The sequence below is a fragment of the Limanda limanda genome, chromosome 4 (genome assembly GCF_963576545.1).
Source record: "Limanda limanda chromosome 4, fLimLim1.1, whole genome shotgun sequence".
NCBI classification, from domain to species: domain Eukaryota; kingdom Metazoa; phylum Chordata; class Actinopteri; order Pleuronectiformes; family Pleuronectidae; genus Limanda; species Limanda limanda.
The window spans coordinates 6,898,727-6,911,766 of record NC_083639.1 but is presented as its reverse complement, the minus strand read 5'-3'; the positions used below and the strand labels follow the sequence as shown (position 1 = coordinate 6,911,766).

The 13,040-nt window shown below is 39.1% G+C and overlaps 1 protein-coding gene across 8 annotated transcripts in view; it reads left to right on the top strand.

Annotated features, from left to right (window-relative positions):
- The window catches only part of atp2b2 (ATPase plasma membrane Ca2+ transporting 2), a 58,482-nt gene that overhangs the window by 26,309 nt on the left and 19,133 nt on the right, over nt 1-13,040 (top strand). For 3 of the 8 annotated variants that reach the window (XM_061069804.1, XM_061069802.1, XM_061069798.1), the window contains exons 5-9: nt 897-1,022; nt 6,182-6,223; nt 8,272-8,436; nt 9,835-10,049; nt 10,623-10,865. In XM_061069804.1, the coding sequence (XP_060925787.1) occupies nt 897-1,022; nt 6,182-6,223; nt 8,272-8,436; nt 9,835-10,049; nt 10,623-10,865 (791 nt within the window). Of the gene's footprint in view, nt 1-896; nt 1,023-1,402; nt 1,436-3,895; nt 3,989-6,181; nt 6,224-8,271; nt 8,437-9,834; nt 10,050-10,622; nt 10,866-13,040 lie in introns of all 8 variants that reach the window. The other 5 variants (XM_061069797.1, XM_061069796.1, XM_061069801.1 and 2 more) reach the window with 5 other exon arrangements.

Sequence of the window (13,040 nt, the reverse complement as noted above, 5' to 3'; positions counted from 1 at the left end):
ACCTCCTTTTACAGAACTATTATAAAAAAATATATCAAATAACAGGCAGTACCTCAGACAGAAGACAAAAAGTCTTTAATTATAATCTGAATATCAACGCAGACGACACTACCGCCTGCCTGGAAGTCACTGTTTTTTATTTCTAGTTTTTCACATTTGTATTGGTTCAGTATATGCTGCAGCAGCGACAACAGAATTTGAAGCTGTATGATTCTTAGAAAAAGCAAATATCACTGGTAACAGAAACGTTAGTTAATCTGTTCTCACATTATATTGGATGTTTTTCTGTGAATTAATTCACTGTGTGCCTTTTTGCTGCCTCCTTTAATTAGTCTCTTATTCACGCTCATCGACTCACTCTGGCAAAGGTTAATCATTTTTTCTATTTGTGTACTGTACACATTCACATACACAATGTCGTGTAGCCTGCAAGTGTTTGCCTACTGACACAATTTTCTTACCTGATTGCGGCACTCAGCTCAAATCACGTTAATTTTACAATTTAACAGTAATGTCAACTTTGGGTTTTATTAATGTTTGTTTAAAGTGTTGGAATTGTTGATCTTTTCCGCTGTTCCTCAGTTTTAAATCAATCCAGCAGGACAATATGTATGTTTATAATATGTATGTACAATGAAACCGAAACACACTGACCTAACAAACACACCTATGAATATGTTCATAATGTCATCCTCAATATGGCGCCGTTCTATAGTCTCTTAAAGGAGAAGTGTAAGAGCAGGGTGCAGACCACTGCTGACGTCAACACTAACAGAAAGTTCACAATCATGATGGAGGTGCAAAGAAGGCTATTTTTAACCAAACAGAAGTTATTTCTACTCTAGCTGTAACATATTATTCGTGTTATGATTAAATATTCTCTCGCCTGTTCCCAGGGACTCATGTGATGGAGGGGTCAGGGCGCATGGTGGTGACTGCCGTCGGTGAGAATTCTCAGACTGGCATCATCTTCACGCTGCTTGGGGCCAGTACAGAAGAAGAAGAGAAGAAAGAAAAGAAAGGTAAGATGATTATATCATTAATTTATCATCTTAGTAATATTTGCATATAGAGTTTTTCTGCAGTTGCTCCTCGAACTACTGAGGCAATTTGTTTTTCGGACATACAAGCTTTTACAAACCATGTACAGTCAATGCATGTTATGCCTGTTTTTAAGGATTATTAAAGGTTATAAACAACAATGAATCAATGATCACCTGCTTAAACTGACATTTCAACTCTATGACGTTAATTCTACATAATGAGGCCTCTGTGCACGACAGTCTTTGCTGCATGTGTATGAATACTGTTTGAAATGAGTGATGATGGTACAGTCGTGATCTGCAGTGTCCAGCATCAAGTGCATCATTGTTCTTCTTCTATTTATCATTCCCCCTTGAAGATCGGGCAGCGGAAGAAGTTCACCGGAATACAGGTAGAGTATCACCTTGCTCTGACCTCTGGGAGTGATACTTGATCCTTTAGATCTCACCCCAGTGATTTTTCCCCCCTGATAAACCAGCCTGACGCTATACTCCTGTTCCTTTAGCCAAGCACCTTTTCCTTCAGTTTCAATTCCTCCCTTAAAAAGAGAAGCCTCATCATAGCCACACCAGTGCATCTTTTTAAGTGCTGACAGATGACACATTTCACAAAGCATAATCCTCTCCTGCTATAACACGCTCTGCTTTCATCTGACTAACTAGCTGTAGCATTCAACGCCGGCCTGTTTCGTAGACGTGTTGAAAGCCATGAATAGAGAAAGGCTGTCAGACTCATTTTATTGCTGCACAACAGAACAATGACAGGAGAGCGACAGCCTTGCAGGTGTACAGCACATGTACCAGCAGTACAGAGTAAAGTAGAAAGTATAAGCGTCATTAAGAAGCATATTACATTAGGTACATTTACTTCTGTCGTGATTTGAGGCCCCTGTTACCCGTGCCTCTTTGGACAGCTGTGAGGCTTGCATGGATATCATACTGTATGTTGTGTTTCAGAACTGTCTCACTACACATCACATCAGTAAACATGTCCCACTCTGTGAAAAATACTTGCTTCCTCCAATGTTAACAGGAAACAAAAACTGGACTGTATCTCTTCTGGTCCACGTCTGGACTTGTACTGTAATTGCAGTGCTTCAATAAGGCCATGTCCTTACTGAAGCACTTTCCCTAGGAATTCAACAACAATCGCTACGTCATCAGCTACAGACCAATGTTATTACAGTGACAAACATTATAATAGTGATACAAGTGACAACTGCAGGACAGACAGAACAGATTAATCTATTGATCAATACAAAGTCAGTCAGCACATCTACATGAGCTATTTCAATGTAACCTAAGTTCTCTCCATAGAAGCTTCTGCCCCGCTCTGAAAACATTATACCACATGCAGGAAGTTTGCAAAATGTGCGGCTTGACAATTTTTTAAAATTCATATACATGAGAGTAACTCACGATACTCTTTACTCTCATTCTGACTGTTTACATGTTTGTTTGGACTGCGTGAATAGGGATTTTACTGAAATGCTTGTCATAGCGACTCAATGACATTTTCATTTTCTCCTGGATTAAAACAAGAAATTCTGCTAGATTAAAAAAAATCATAGTTATTTTACCCCTTCATTTTCTTAATGGATTAAAATACAGTACAGGTAGATACATTTTTGTTAATATCCACCAAGAAAAACTACCATACTATTTCCTTTAATACTTCCTTAAATAATAGCTAATGATATCTGATCTTAAACAGATTCATTTCAAGTTACATTGAGACCATATAAATATAACTTCTTTATTCTTATTTAACTTATTTATAACTTTGTTTTCCAGATACATTTTTTTATGAAACAATGCTCATATAAGAAATAGCAGCAAAGTTGCTGCTGGGTTGTTTCATTAGAGAAAGCAATAGCTTGAGAAAATAAATTATCGAATTGTCATCAAACTTCTGAACTGCTATTATTTGGTGTTTTTGTGAACAATGAACAAAAATACCAGAAAGAGCCGAAGAAGAAACCCAGCAAAATAGAATCTTTCATCTATTTCTTTTTTTTCATTGATTACAGGTTTTTTTTTTTAAGATATAACTAACTAGGTGTTAACAACTTCTCAAACAATGAAATACCTGCGACTCCCCACAGTTAGACCTAAAGAATAGTTTCAGATGAGGATGGAAATGTCTTCAAGGACCTCAAGCACATTCAGTTTCCTGTGTATCACACTTGAAAATGCCACGACCTGGATTTCTGAGAATCCTCCTTTCCCTGGCTAATACGTGAGCCCTTTTAAATCTTTTGTTGTTACATCAGATAGTTAATTAAAGAAATTGTTATGTAACAAAAGTCTTAACATATTTATTTCACACATTTGTCCTAAAATCATAATTTTGTGATACTAAAAGCTTTAACTTGAATAACATGGTCGAAGTTAACTTCTTACTCTGTGACATTAAAATCATCATCAATACATATTATGACAGAGGTCAAATACAATATTAGCACCATTGAGACAGACTTTAATACAGCACACTGAAACAAAAATGTATCTTGTTGAACCAATTTATCATAGTTTTAAAAAAATTATTTGAAGCTCTGGCTTCTGTTGTATCATTTTCCATGTTATGTTCAGATTTCATGTTTTATGTTTGTCCAATGTTTGTATATTAACATTTCCTAAAGCTTTTTAGTTAGGTAAATAAAATACCAGTTACTTACACAAATAAATGCACACATTTTAACCTTCACACACAGTCTACACATGCTGAAATTATTAAATGTGCTATAACCATGTTATTTCTGTGTGCACATGTGTGTGTGTGTGTGTGTGTGTTGTGTGTGGGCGCATGTGTGTGTTTGTTTTGTTCATTCACGTTCGACCATCATGGCTAGACTGCTCCCATCCCCCTATCCACCCTATCGCAACTATAGCCACGGATGGGGCTGCAGGCATTAATGCCCCTGGCAGTGGCAGCCTAATTAATGGTAGGTTGACCAACCATCTGATCTTTGATGTCTCTCTGTCGTGACCTCTTACTCCTTCTACCTTCATCATTCTCCCGCTGCCTACCACGGGCACTCACCCTCTGCTCTGCCTTCTCTCTCATGTGTTGGACTCCTTCTATCAATCCTGCCAGTGCATGTCCTCTTTATTTGTAAATTAGTCTCTTGTTTTTTTCCCCTCTCTCTCTGTAACGACTTAGACTATTGCTGCAAAAAAAGCCTTTATTAGGTGAAAGTAGTAAAAGTGTAGGAAACCTTATAAAACTTGATATGGTCCTTTACAAAAAAAAAGTTTGTGAAGAATTTGTTGTCTTCAAAGAAGTTGTTTGACAATAAATTGGATGTACCAATCATCCCCACTGTCTCCTGGCTAAGAATAAGGCCAGCACATAACCTCCACGTGTTGGTTTAACACACTAGGATTTTGTACAGATCAGAGAAGACCAAGCAAGATATACCGTGTTTATTACTGAGCTTTAGATGTGTTGTTAGGCAGCTTTTTTTAATCATTTGACAGCATCCAGTGAACATTTTTAACCCTCTTTCCACTGATTTATGCTCAGCTAAGCTAACTGGCTGCTGGCTGAAGCTTCATACTGAGAACGGTGTTTAACTTAGCTTCTAATATTATTTAACTTCTCATATGAGTCTCGCAAAGAAAATTGACCCACAATAAAGAATGATCCTGAATAATTGAAAACAAAAGATGTGATACGTAGGTTCAGATTTCTGACCGTAAACAAGATGCCACTTGAATAGTGAGGGTTAAATCCTACTGTAGGGCCATCTCCCTCAGTTTGGGGTCCTCTGAGATTACTTAGTGCAAATCCTTCATTTCTGTTTTAGCTGGACGGGATGCCAAAAGATTAACTTCAGTCATTGTTGCACTGGGCTCTCTCTCTTATGCTCGTCTCCTTGGAGAGCAGCCCCAAAGTGTTTGTACTCAAGGCAGGAAGGGGAGTGATTTGCGTTGTAATGGTGACCTTGTGCTGTCCTGGGCTGGAATGGAGCGATTTGTCATCTTCAGCTTTATTGTGACTCTGGGGAATTGGCTTATGTGGACGTGGAGGTGAAACGAGGCATTTCTGTTCCCCACAATATTCATGCAGAAGATTCCGTGGAAATCCTCCTCTGGCTCCACCTGAATAATTATCTTTAGGCGTTTTAAGTCTAAATCACTGAAATATGGATCTGTGCAATTTATAGCCTGCTTACCACTGAGACAAACAGTGCATATCTCTGTAATTATAGCCTGGGAAGATAATGGGATCAACACTGCAGTGTATAATAAATGCTCGCTTAATTGTAATGTCTTATTTTGTAAACACTGTGTGTACCTTTGATTTAAAAGTGCAAACATCAGAGAAGACCGATAAGTATTGTTTTAGACTACAAAGAAGATAAACTATACTGCTTGATTAAAAAAGATTTAGTATACTCCTTGTATAAGTAGATTTCGATTTTTCTCCAGTTGTTCTTATGTAACTTCACCACGTAGGCGTCCCTCTCTCTCTCTCTCTCTCTCTCTCTCTCTCTCTCTCTCTCTCTCTCTCTCTCTCTCTCTCTCTGGTCACTATATCGTTCAGATCTCCAGTCTGCTGCCCTCTGAGTGTGTGATCTTGCATGTGCCGTCTGAATTTTCCTCTAATGCATGCCGTCTCTCGTATTTGTGTGTGTGTGTGCGGGTTTGGGGTGTGCTTTCCCTCACTGTCAGTGTTCGGTGCAAATGCTGCATCTATGTCTTGAAATCCCATTTTATACCCTGACGATTTGTCACTGATATTTGATTATATGTATGGAATTACCTGTGCTCACAATGTACGTCTTCCAAATCAGAATATGAATAGATTATCAGCAGAAAGTGTGCAGTTTTCCTTATCAGTCTTCTGGATATTCTTTTGTCACACTCTATACTTTAATATCAAAATATATCAGAATTTAAATTTGCACACTACAGTTTATTTTATGCTGCTAGTTACATTACACCACTTACATATCATGAGCCTTTCTATGTGACTGTCTCAGTGACGTAGTATTAAAAGTCATTTTCCTGTCTCCTGTCTGTGATTCTGTGGCTCTCACTGTCTGTTTGTGTGTTGTCTCTGTGCTGATGATTTGTTGACTTGTCTGTCTTGGTTATTTTTGTCGTTACTGTCTTGTATGTCTCCATCATAGGTAAAATGCAAGATGGCAATATGGAGAGCAACCAGATAAAAGGTAATCAAACCATATCGTTCACTCTCTCCTCTCCTGCCTATTCCACCTCCTCCTCCTCTTCCACCTCCTCCTGCCTCTTCCTCCTCCTTCCTCCCTCTTCTTCTCATCTTTTCCCTTCTATGGTGTGTGATGTAAGCTCTGGGTCAAATTCAGGTGGAAAATCCTGTGGTACTTTATTTATTTAAGCCTACTTTTTTGTTCTAAACAAAGGATTGTGCTCTGCTAATTCTAGTGTTGGAAGGACTGAGACCTTTTATTTGACCCAGGTTTTACTTGCAGTCATATTAGGTTAGAAACTGCCCTTCACTGTCTGTCAGCGATGTATTGTCCCTGGGCTGTTGTTCTGTTGTTTTTGTCGTGTTGTTGACTTGTCTTGTTCTCTAGAAGAGAATAACTTGTTCCTCAACTAGTTTATCAACTCAGACTTCCATTTCCTACCCAAGCTACCCCAAACTGTCCTCTTGGTTCTCTCCCTATAGTTATATACCACATTCCATGGTTTCCTCTGTACACTGTTCATGAAACGTTGACAGAATAGATGCTGTGTTATTTCTGATGGTGTCCTTTAGGGGCTTAAATTTAGTTTAAACAATCCAAAGTAAAAACACAAAACAAAGAAGAAATATATTCTTTGAAATTTTTGATTCTTGATTCGTTAGCATTCTTACCATTAAATTTGTTTTATTTGATCAACAGGTGTATGAGTATTAAAGTGTATTTAAGTCTAACCGTTCATACACTGATGAGCAGAAACTTAATGACCGACTAGACCTTGGACTGTGCCCTGTGATTTATAAAATATACTAGTCTCACATCCAGCGTTATAACAAGTTAATGAACGTTGTTCTCCTGTGATTGATCAAGTTTCGGCTCATTGGTGAATCATTCCTCTGTTAAAACAAAAGCATAGTGAGGTGGAATAGAAACAAGATGACAAATGTAAGGTTTCAACAAAGCTAAGCAAAGTAGTGAATGGGGTAAATTAACAAAATGCAGCTTTGAAGAGAAGAGACTTCGTCCTCAGGTTCTTTTACTTTGAGCAGTTTTCTGTGGGTAAGGTGTTATGGAGGAGGGAAAACAAAAGGCACAGCCGGAGAGTTTGACAAATGTTCTACATTAAAAGGTTTTTCACCAGCATCAGACACGTGCATTATTGTGATTGGGTAACTGGCCTGGAATGATTCCTGGTAATGGGGTACATTAACAAAGAAGCATTGCGCTGCGGTTGTGTGTGTGTGTGTGTGTGTGTGTGTGTGTGTGTGTGTGTGTGTGTCTGTGTGTGTGTGTGTGTGTGTGTGTGTGTGTGTGTGTGTGTTTGTGTGTGTGTATGTCAGATCGAGACAGAGTGAGTTAATTTAGGATCTACTTCCTTAACAGTATTTTATTACAGAAGACCTAGTTTATACAGCATATAGCAAATACTAAATCAATTTGGACAATTTGACAAGTTAAAAATTTGTACGCCATTTTGATTCAGTCCATTTTTAAAGCAGGTAACTTTCGACAGGCTTATTGTGTTTTGTGTCCTTCCTCATGATTTGTTTCAGTGAAATGTGAGATCACATATGACTCATGTACATTAGTATGTGCTTTTCAATTATTGTTTAATTATTAAGCAGGCTTTTTACAAACTTAAGTAATTTGTGAACATGATGTACCCCTAGGATGGAAACACTACTGAATTATTCATCACTTAGTGTACATATGTGGTTGTGATGATATGATAGCACAACTGTTAAGAATCATATTGCTTCACGTTACTATAACATGTAAGACCTTTATTAGTATACTTTCTTTAGGCTTGATGGTTCACAGTCCATTAAGACATAAAATAGACACTCCTCATTTTGATGCTACTAAGGTTTATACATACCAATACTTTAATCTTTTTATGGGACCTCAAGCTATTTTTTCTCATTTTAAGTTCTGTATAACCAAGTGTATCAACTGGGTGTCACAGCCTGGCTCCCTCTCCCCCCTCATTTCTTCGGTTTAATCTCCATTTCTAACAATGCTGCTTTCTGTATTTTTTTCTGTGGTGTTTATAGTGAAGAAGCAGGACGGAGCAGCTGCCATGGAGATGCAGCCTCTGAAGAGTGCTGAAGGAGGAGAGACCGAAGAAAAAGAGAAGAAGAAGCATTCCGGCTCGAAGAAGGAGAAGTCCGTGCTGCAGGGGAAGTTGACCAAACTCGCCGTCCAGATTGGGAAAGCAGGTACAGCAAAGTCCACATGGACATGTCCATCACTCAGTCAGGCAGTTAGATCAGGGACAACAAGGTAATGATCCATCACCCTGTCCATCAAAGCAAGATATTTCACAAAGGCAAGACTCACTTCTGAGGCCACTTATAGCAGTTAGAGCAGGTAGGAAATAAGTTTCCGAATTATTAAACATAGGAACCTGTGCACTTCATTTTTCTAAATGACTCGCCTTCAACTAAATTGTCATGGGAACAACTGCAGCTTTCAACTGTCGTCAAAACCTTTTATCATAAATTGTAATTTGATCTAAAGTCATTTTTTGTCAGAAGATTTATTACACACTTGCAAAAGAGATAGATCTGTACCAGTAAGTAGTTTTAGTAACGTAGTAAGATGCAAATTGTCCCACATTGCGGGTTTCATCCCAGAAGCAACATAGTTGGATTATTGTTAAACAAATGTTATCCCGGGAATGCAAAGGTTTCCTGACCAGTCTGGAGAATTCACGATTCTTTAAAGTTTAATTTCAAAATCTTACGTGACTGCTGTCAAGGGAGTTCAAAGAACCTGGAATAAAGCAGCTATTTTCTTATTTCACTTGAGCTGTTATATCCAGCTGCTGGTCTGAGTGACGGAATGAGGACGTGGCGTCAGAACAATGATATACCATGGCTGGATTAGTATACGAGCAGCACTGTAAGATCATATGTTGTTCCAGTGAGAGTGGTAGAAAATATTTGGACTTGATACACTTATAGAGCCGTGACCTTCTAGCATATATGTCAGGTTTTATTTACTGTCCTTTACTGTGGCTTCTCTGATCTGAATCTACCTAAAGCAAACTATCATTAGCACATAATGTTTTTTTCCTACACACGCTGGCACGTAGTTAAGCCCACAAATATTAGTTTTAAACATTTAACAATAGAAGGATTTTTGAAATGTGGTTATGGTCACAAGCAAGCATACTCTAAGATGATTGTGAGTGAGACCTTATCAAAGATTAATGCAGGCTAATAGAACAGGCTTGCAATAACTTCTATGTTAATGACAGTTTGAATGCTATAAGATTTAGAGAGGTGTTGATTACATTTTATGATAATTACGGAGGTGCTCTTACCGTCATTAATTGATAATTCATGGTCATTAGAAAATATCCCCTTCCAAAAATAAGCACCTATGGAAAAGCACATTGTTTATTGTATGATGTTACGTTCCCTTTCATGGATGTTACAATATGAATTAGGATAGGGTTAGAGTTGGTCTCTGGATGTGACACTGATCAAATCAACAGACAAATTTCCCCTCCCTCCAGCAGTTTCTAATGAGAAGATGTTGTTGGTTGCATGTTTCACTTTTATCTTATATCAGTAGTTTTTCTTGGCTGACACCTGTTGTATCTTTCCCAGGTTTGCTCATGTCGGCCATCACAGTCATCATCCTCGTCCTGTACTTCTGCATCGACACCTTTGTATTGCAAGGGCTCCAGTGGTTACCAGAGTGCACTCCCGTTTACATCCAGTACTTTGTCAAGTTCTTTATCATCGGTGTCACGGTGTTGGTGGTGGCCGTGCCGGAGGGGCTGCCGCTGGCCGTCACCATTTCCCTAGCGTATTCTGTCAAGGTGAACAATGTCAGACACTGCACTTACACTGTGGTGCCGTTGTTCCCAAGTTAGGGCATGTATGCATTTTTAATGGTTATCTGAGATTTGGTTTAATATATTTTCAACAAAACTTTAGCAGTAGCTTCACAAAAAGGGGGGGGATATCACAGATTTTTGTTATGATGGTATTTATTCTTTTACGGTAATTTCTCTTATTGTTGTTAATTTAACCTTTTTGTTTAAATGTAAGTACCAGAGGCTCAATTTGTATTTGCTTGAATACATGAGGATTCAGTTTAGTTAATTCCTGCATTGTGTTAACACACTTATCGATTCACAGACACGAAAAGAAAAACTCATTTTGATGAAGGCCAAGTACTAAAAGTTTTTTGTTTCTTTGACGGTTGCTGTGAACATTTATTTAAGTACTTAAACACATAATACAAGCACAAACATCCCTCTTCTTGTATTTGTCTTCATTTATATCCACTGAAGCTCAAGCAGTGCAAGTGTTTACTGGGCTTATTAAGACATTTACAACATGTTTCGTTGCAAATATGTCTCAATCATCATGCTGTTTCCTACCAACAGAAAATGATGAAAGACAACAACCTGGTGCGTCACCTGGATGCGTGCGAGACGATGGGCAACGCCACCGCTATCTGCTCTGACAAGACAGGCACGCTGACCACCAACCGCATGACGGTCGTGCAGTGTTATGTTGCAGATGTGCACCACAAATTAATCCCAGACCCTGGAGTCCTGCCACCCAAAACACTCGACATACTGGTCAATTCCATCGCACTCAACAGCGCCTATACCTCCAAGATACTGGTAAGCCATCTGTGATGGGAGCCACTGTTGAACAAACCTCTATTTCTGATGCCTTGTAAATGAACTGAATGAATTATATTATCGCAGGAAATACTTTCACTTATTTATCACATACTAAATGTGAATTAGTCATTCTTATTTAAGATGAAACACCACATATAAATATCACATGTGGCACTCTCCATGAACCCATGTCTGTATATTTAAGATTTTCCATTATAGTAAAACTTTAGCCAAGACTTAGATCTCAGCTGGGTGTGAGTGGGTGTCACCATATGATGAGACCAGCCCAGATACAGTGAGACGGTTCTGCAGAGCTTCTTCTTGGCTGAGCAGGCAGTCGGTGTCCTTGGCTGCTGCTTTAGATTCATCAAGCATTCACTCAACTTGTCACCTTGAGGACGGTTGTGCATTTTTGTCTTATCTCTTATTCAGAGCGTAGCCGACTGTAATTGAATCCAATCTTTCTAAGATGGTCCCTTGTTTACAGTGAATTCATCAAAGGGAAATTTCCCCTGAGCCATTTAGATCTGCATGTAGTAAGAAAAGATAGATAGATAGATAGATGGATAGATGGATAGATGGATAGATGGATAGATTGATAGTGTACATAAAGACAGACGGGGAATCGGAAATCTGTTTGCACGGATATTTCTTCAGGCCCCAGATTTTAAGTAGTTTTATCATAATCAAGCGTTTTTACAAACATATCCTGGAAAGCAAAGATCGCCAAGATAAAGACTTCTTCAGACAGTTGGAGCTACATGCTTGAGTAATCTGTTCCTGGCATGACCATGTGCACTCACCTGCACACAGACACAGACACCATTTGTGCTTGTCTGTGTGTCAGTACCCTTTGAAACCCCTCTGGTGTCTGCTCATTGAAGGCTGACAAACTGACAAATGCCCTTACTTGCATTATATAGCCGAGCAGGCTGGACATCTGCGTTTGAAGAATCCCACAGAGTTCCCTCTCTACCCCTCAAGGCACAATCGCAGTTATGGAGTATTGGTGAAGACAGAATGTGCTACAGATTCTAGTTTTAACTTGAACATACAGTCGATACACTAAGGGCAGTGCAGTTGCTTTGAAGTTGCCTCAGCTTCCCCCCTTGCCACAGCCTTTCCCTACCCAGACGTGCTCACATTAACAAGATGTTATCCCATTTGAGAAACCTGGAGGAATGCTTCGCAGCATTACATCAGACTATTGTACCTCTGCAGCTGCTTAGCTCGATGGAATTAAGCACCGGCAGAGTGAAGCTTACCCTGGGTGGATTAAATGGCACCTTTAGTCTGTTTTAATCTTTTCATTCATAAAAGAAGTTACCTCATTCCACTAAGGTGGAAGTTAAACTCAGGGTAAATTTCAAATGATATTACCTACAGTAATGTGCTAAGCACCTCACTACCTGACTGCATCACTGTTGTATACATATATAGTAAATACACAGGGATCTATTGCATAAATATAATATGAAACATCAGCTTTAGTACATAAATAGTGAGTAGTAGTGTTGGCAGGAATGTGTTTATTTACTGAGGGCTCTTATTAGCATGAAGGAAAGCAGCAGAGTGAAAGCGAGATGATTAAGGGCAGATATACAGTAATTAGGGAATGAAGTGAACTCAAGCAGGATGCAAAAGGGAAAATTCAGAAGAATATTTAGCGCATCTTTTCCTTCCTCCCTCCCTCCCCCGACCACCCCCACTCCCTCAGCGCCACTAATGCAGTATGCTGGCTGGTGTGTTCTTATATAAGAGGCCAATCCTGTGGGATGCCCGGATGGCTATGGGATTCTTTGATGGCCACCACACAAAGGCACAAAGGCAAAGAGGCAGGCTTTGATACCTATATCAGTCGCCCACCGCCTCTCTGGCTTCATCATACAGCCACGGGTGTAACTCTGCCTCTTCTGTCAGCACATACAGACTCTAAAGTGGAGAAAGCTTCTGCTCAAGGGAGGAATTCACACACATTTACTGAACCCTGCACACATACAGTATATGCACTTTCACACGTATCGTACACACATGCACATGCTCATAGAGACTTGATTCACGAATACAGTTTGAAACCTGAGTGTACGAAAGTATTTTTTTAAGGCTTCAGGTGTTTTTGCAATTTCTACTATTCATAATGTAGCAGGTGTTTTTAATGTTTCTTGAACCATA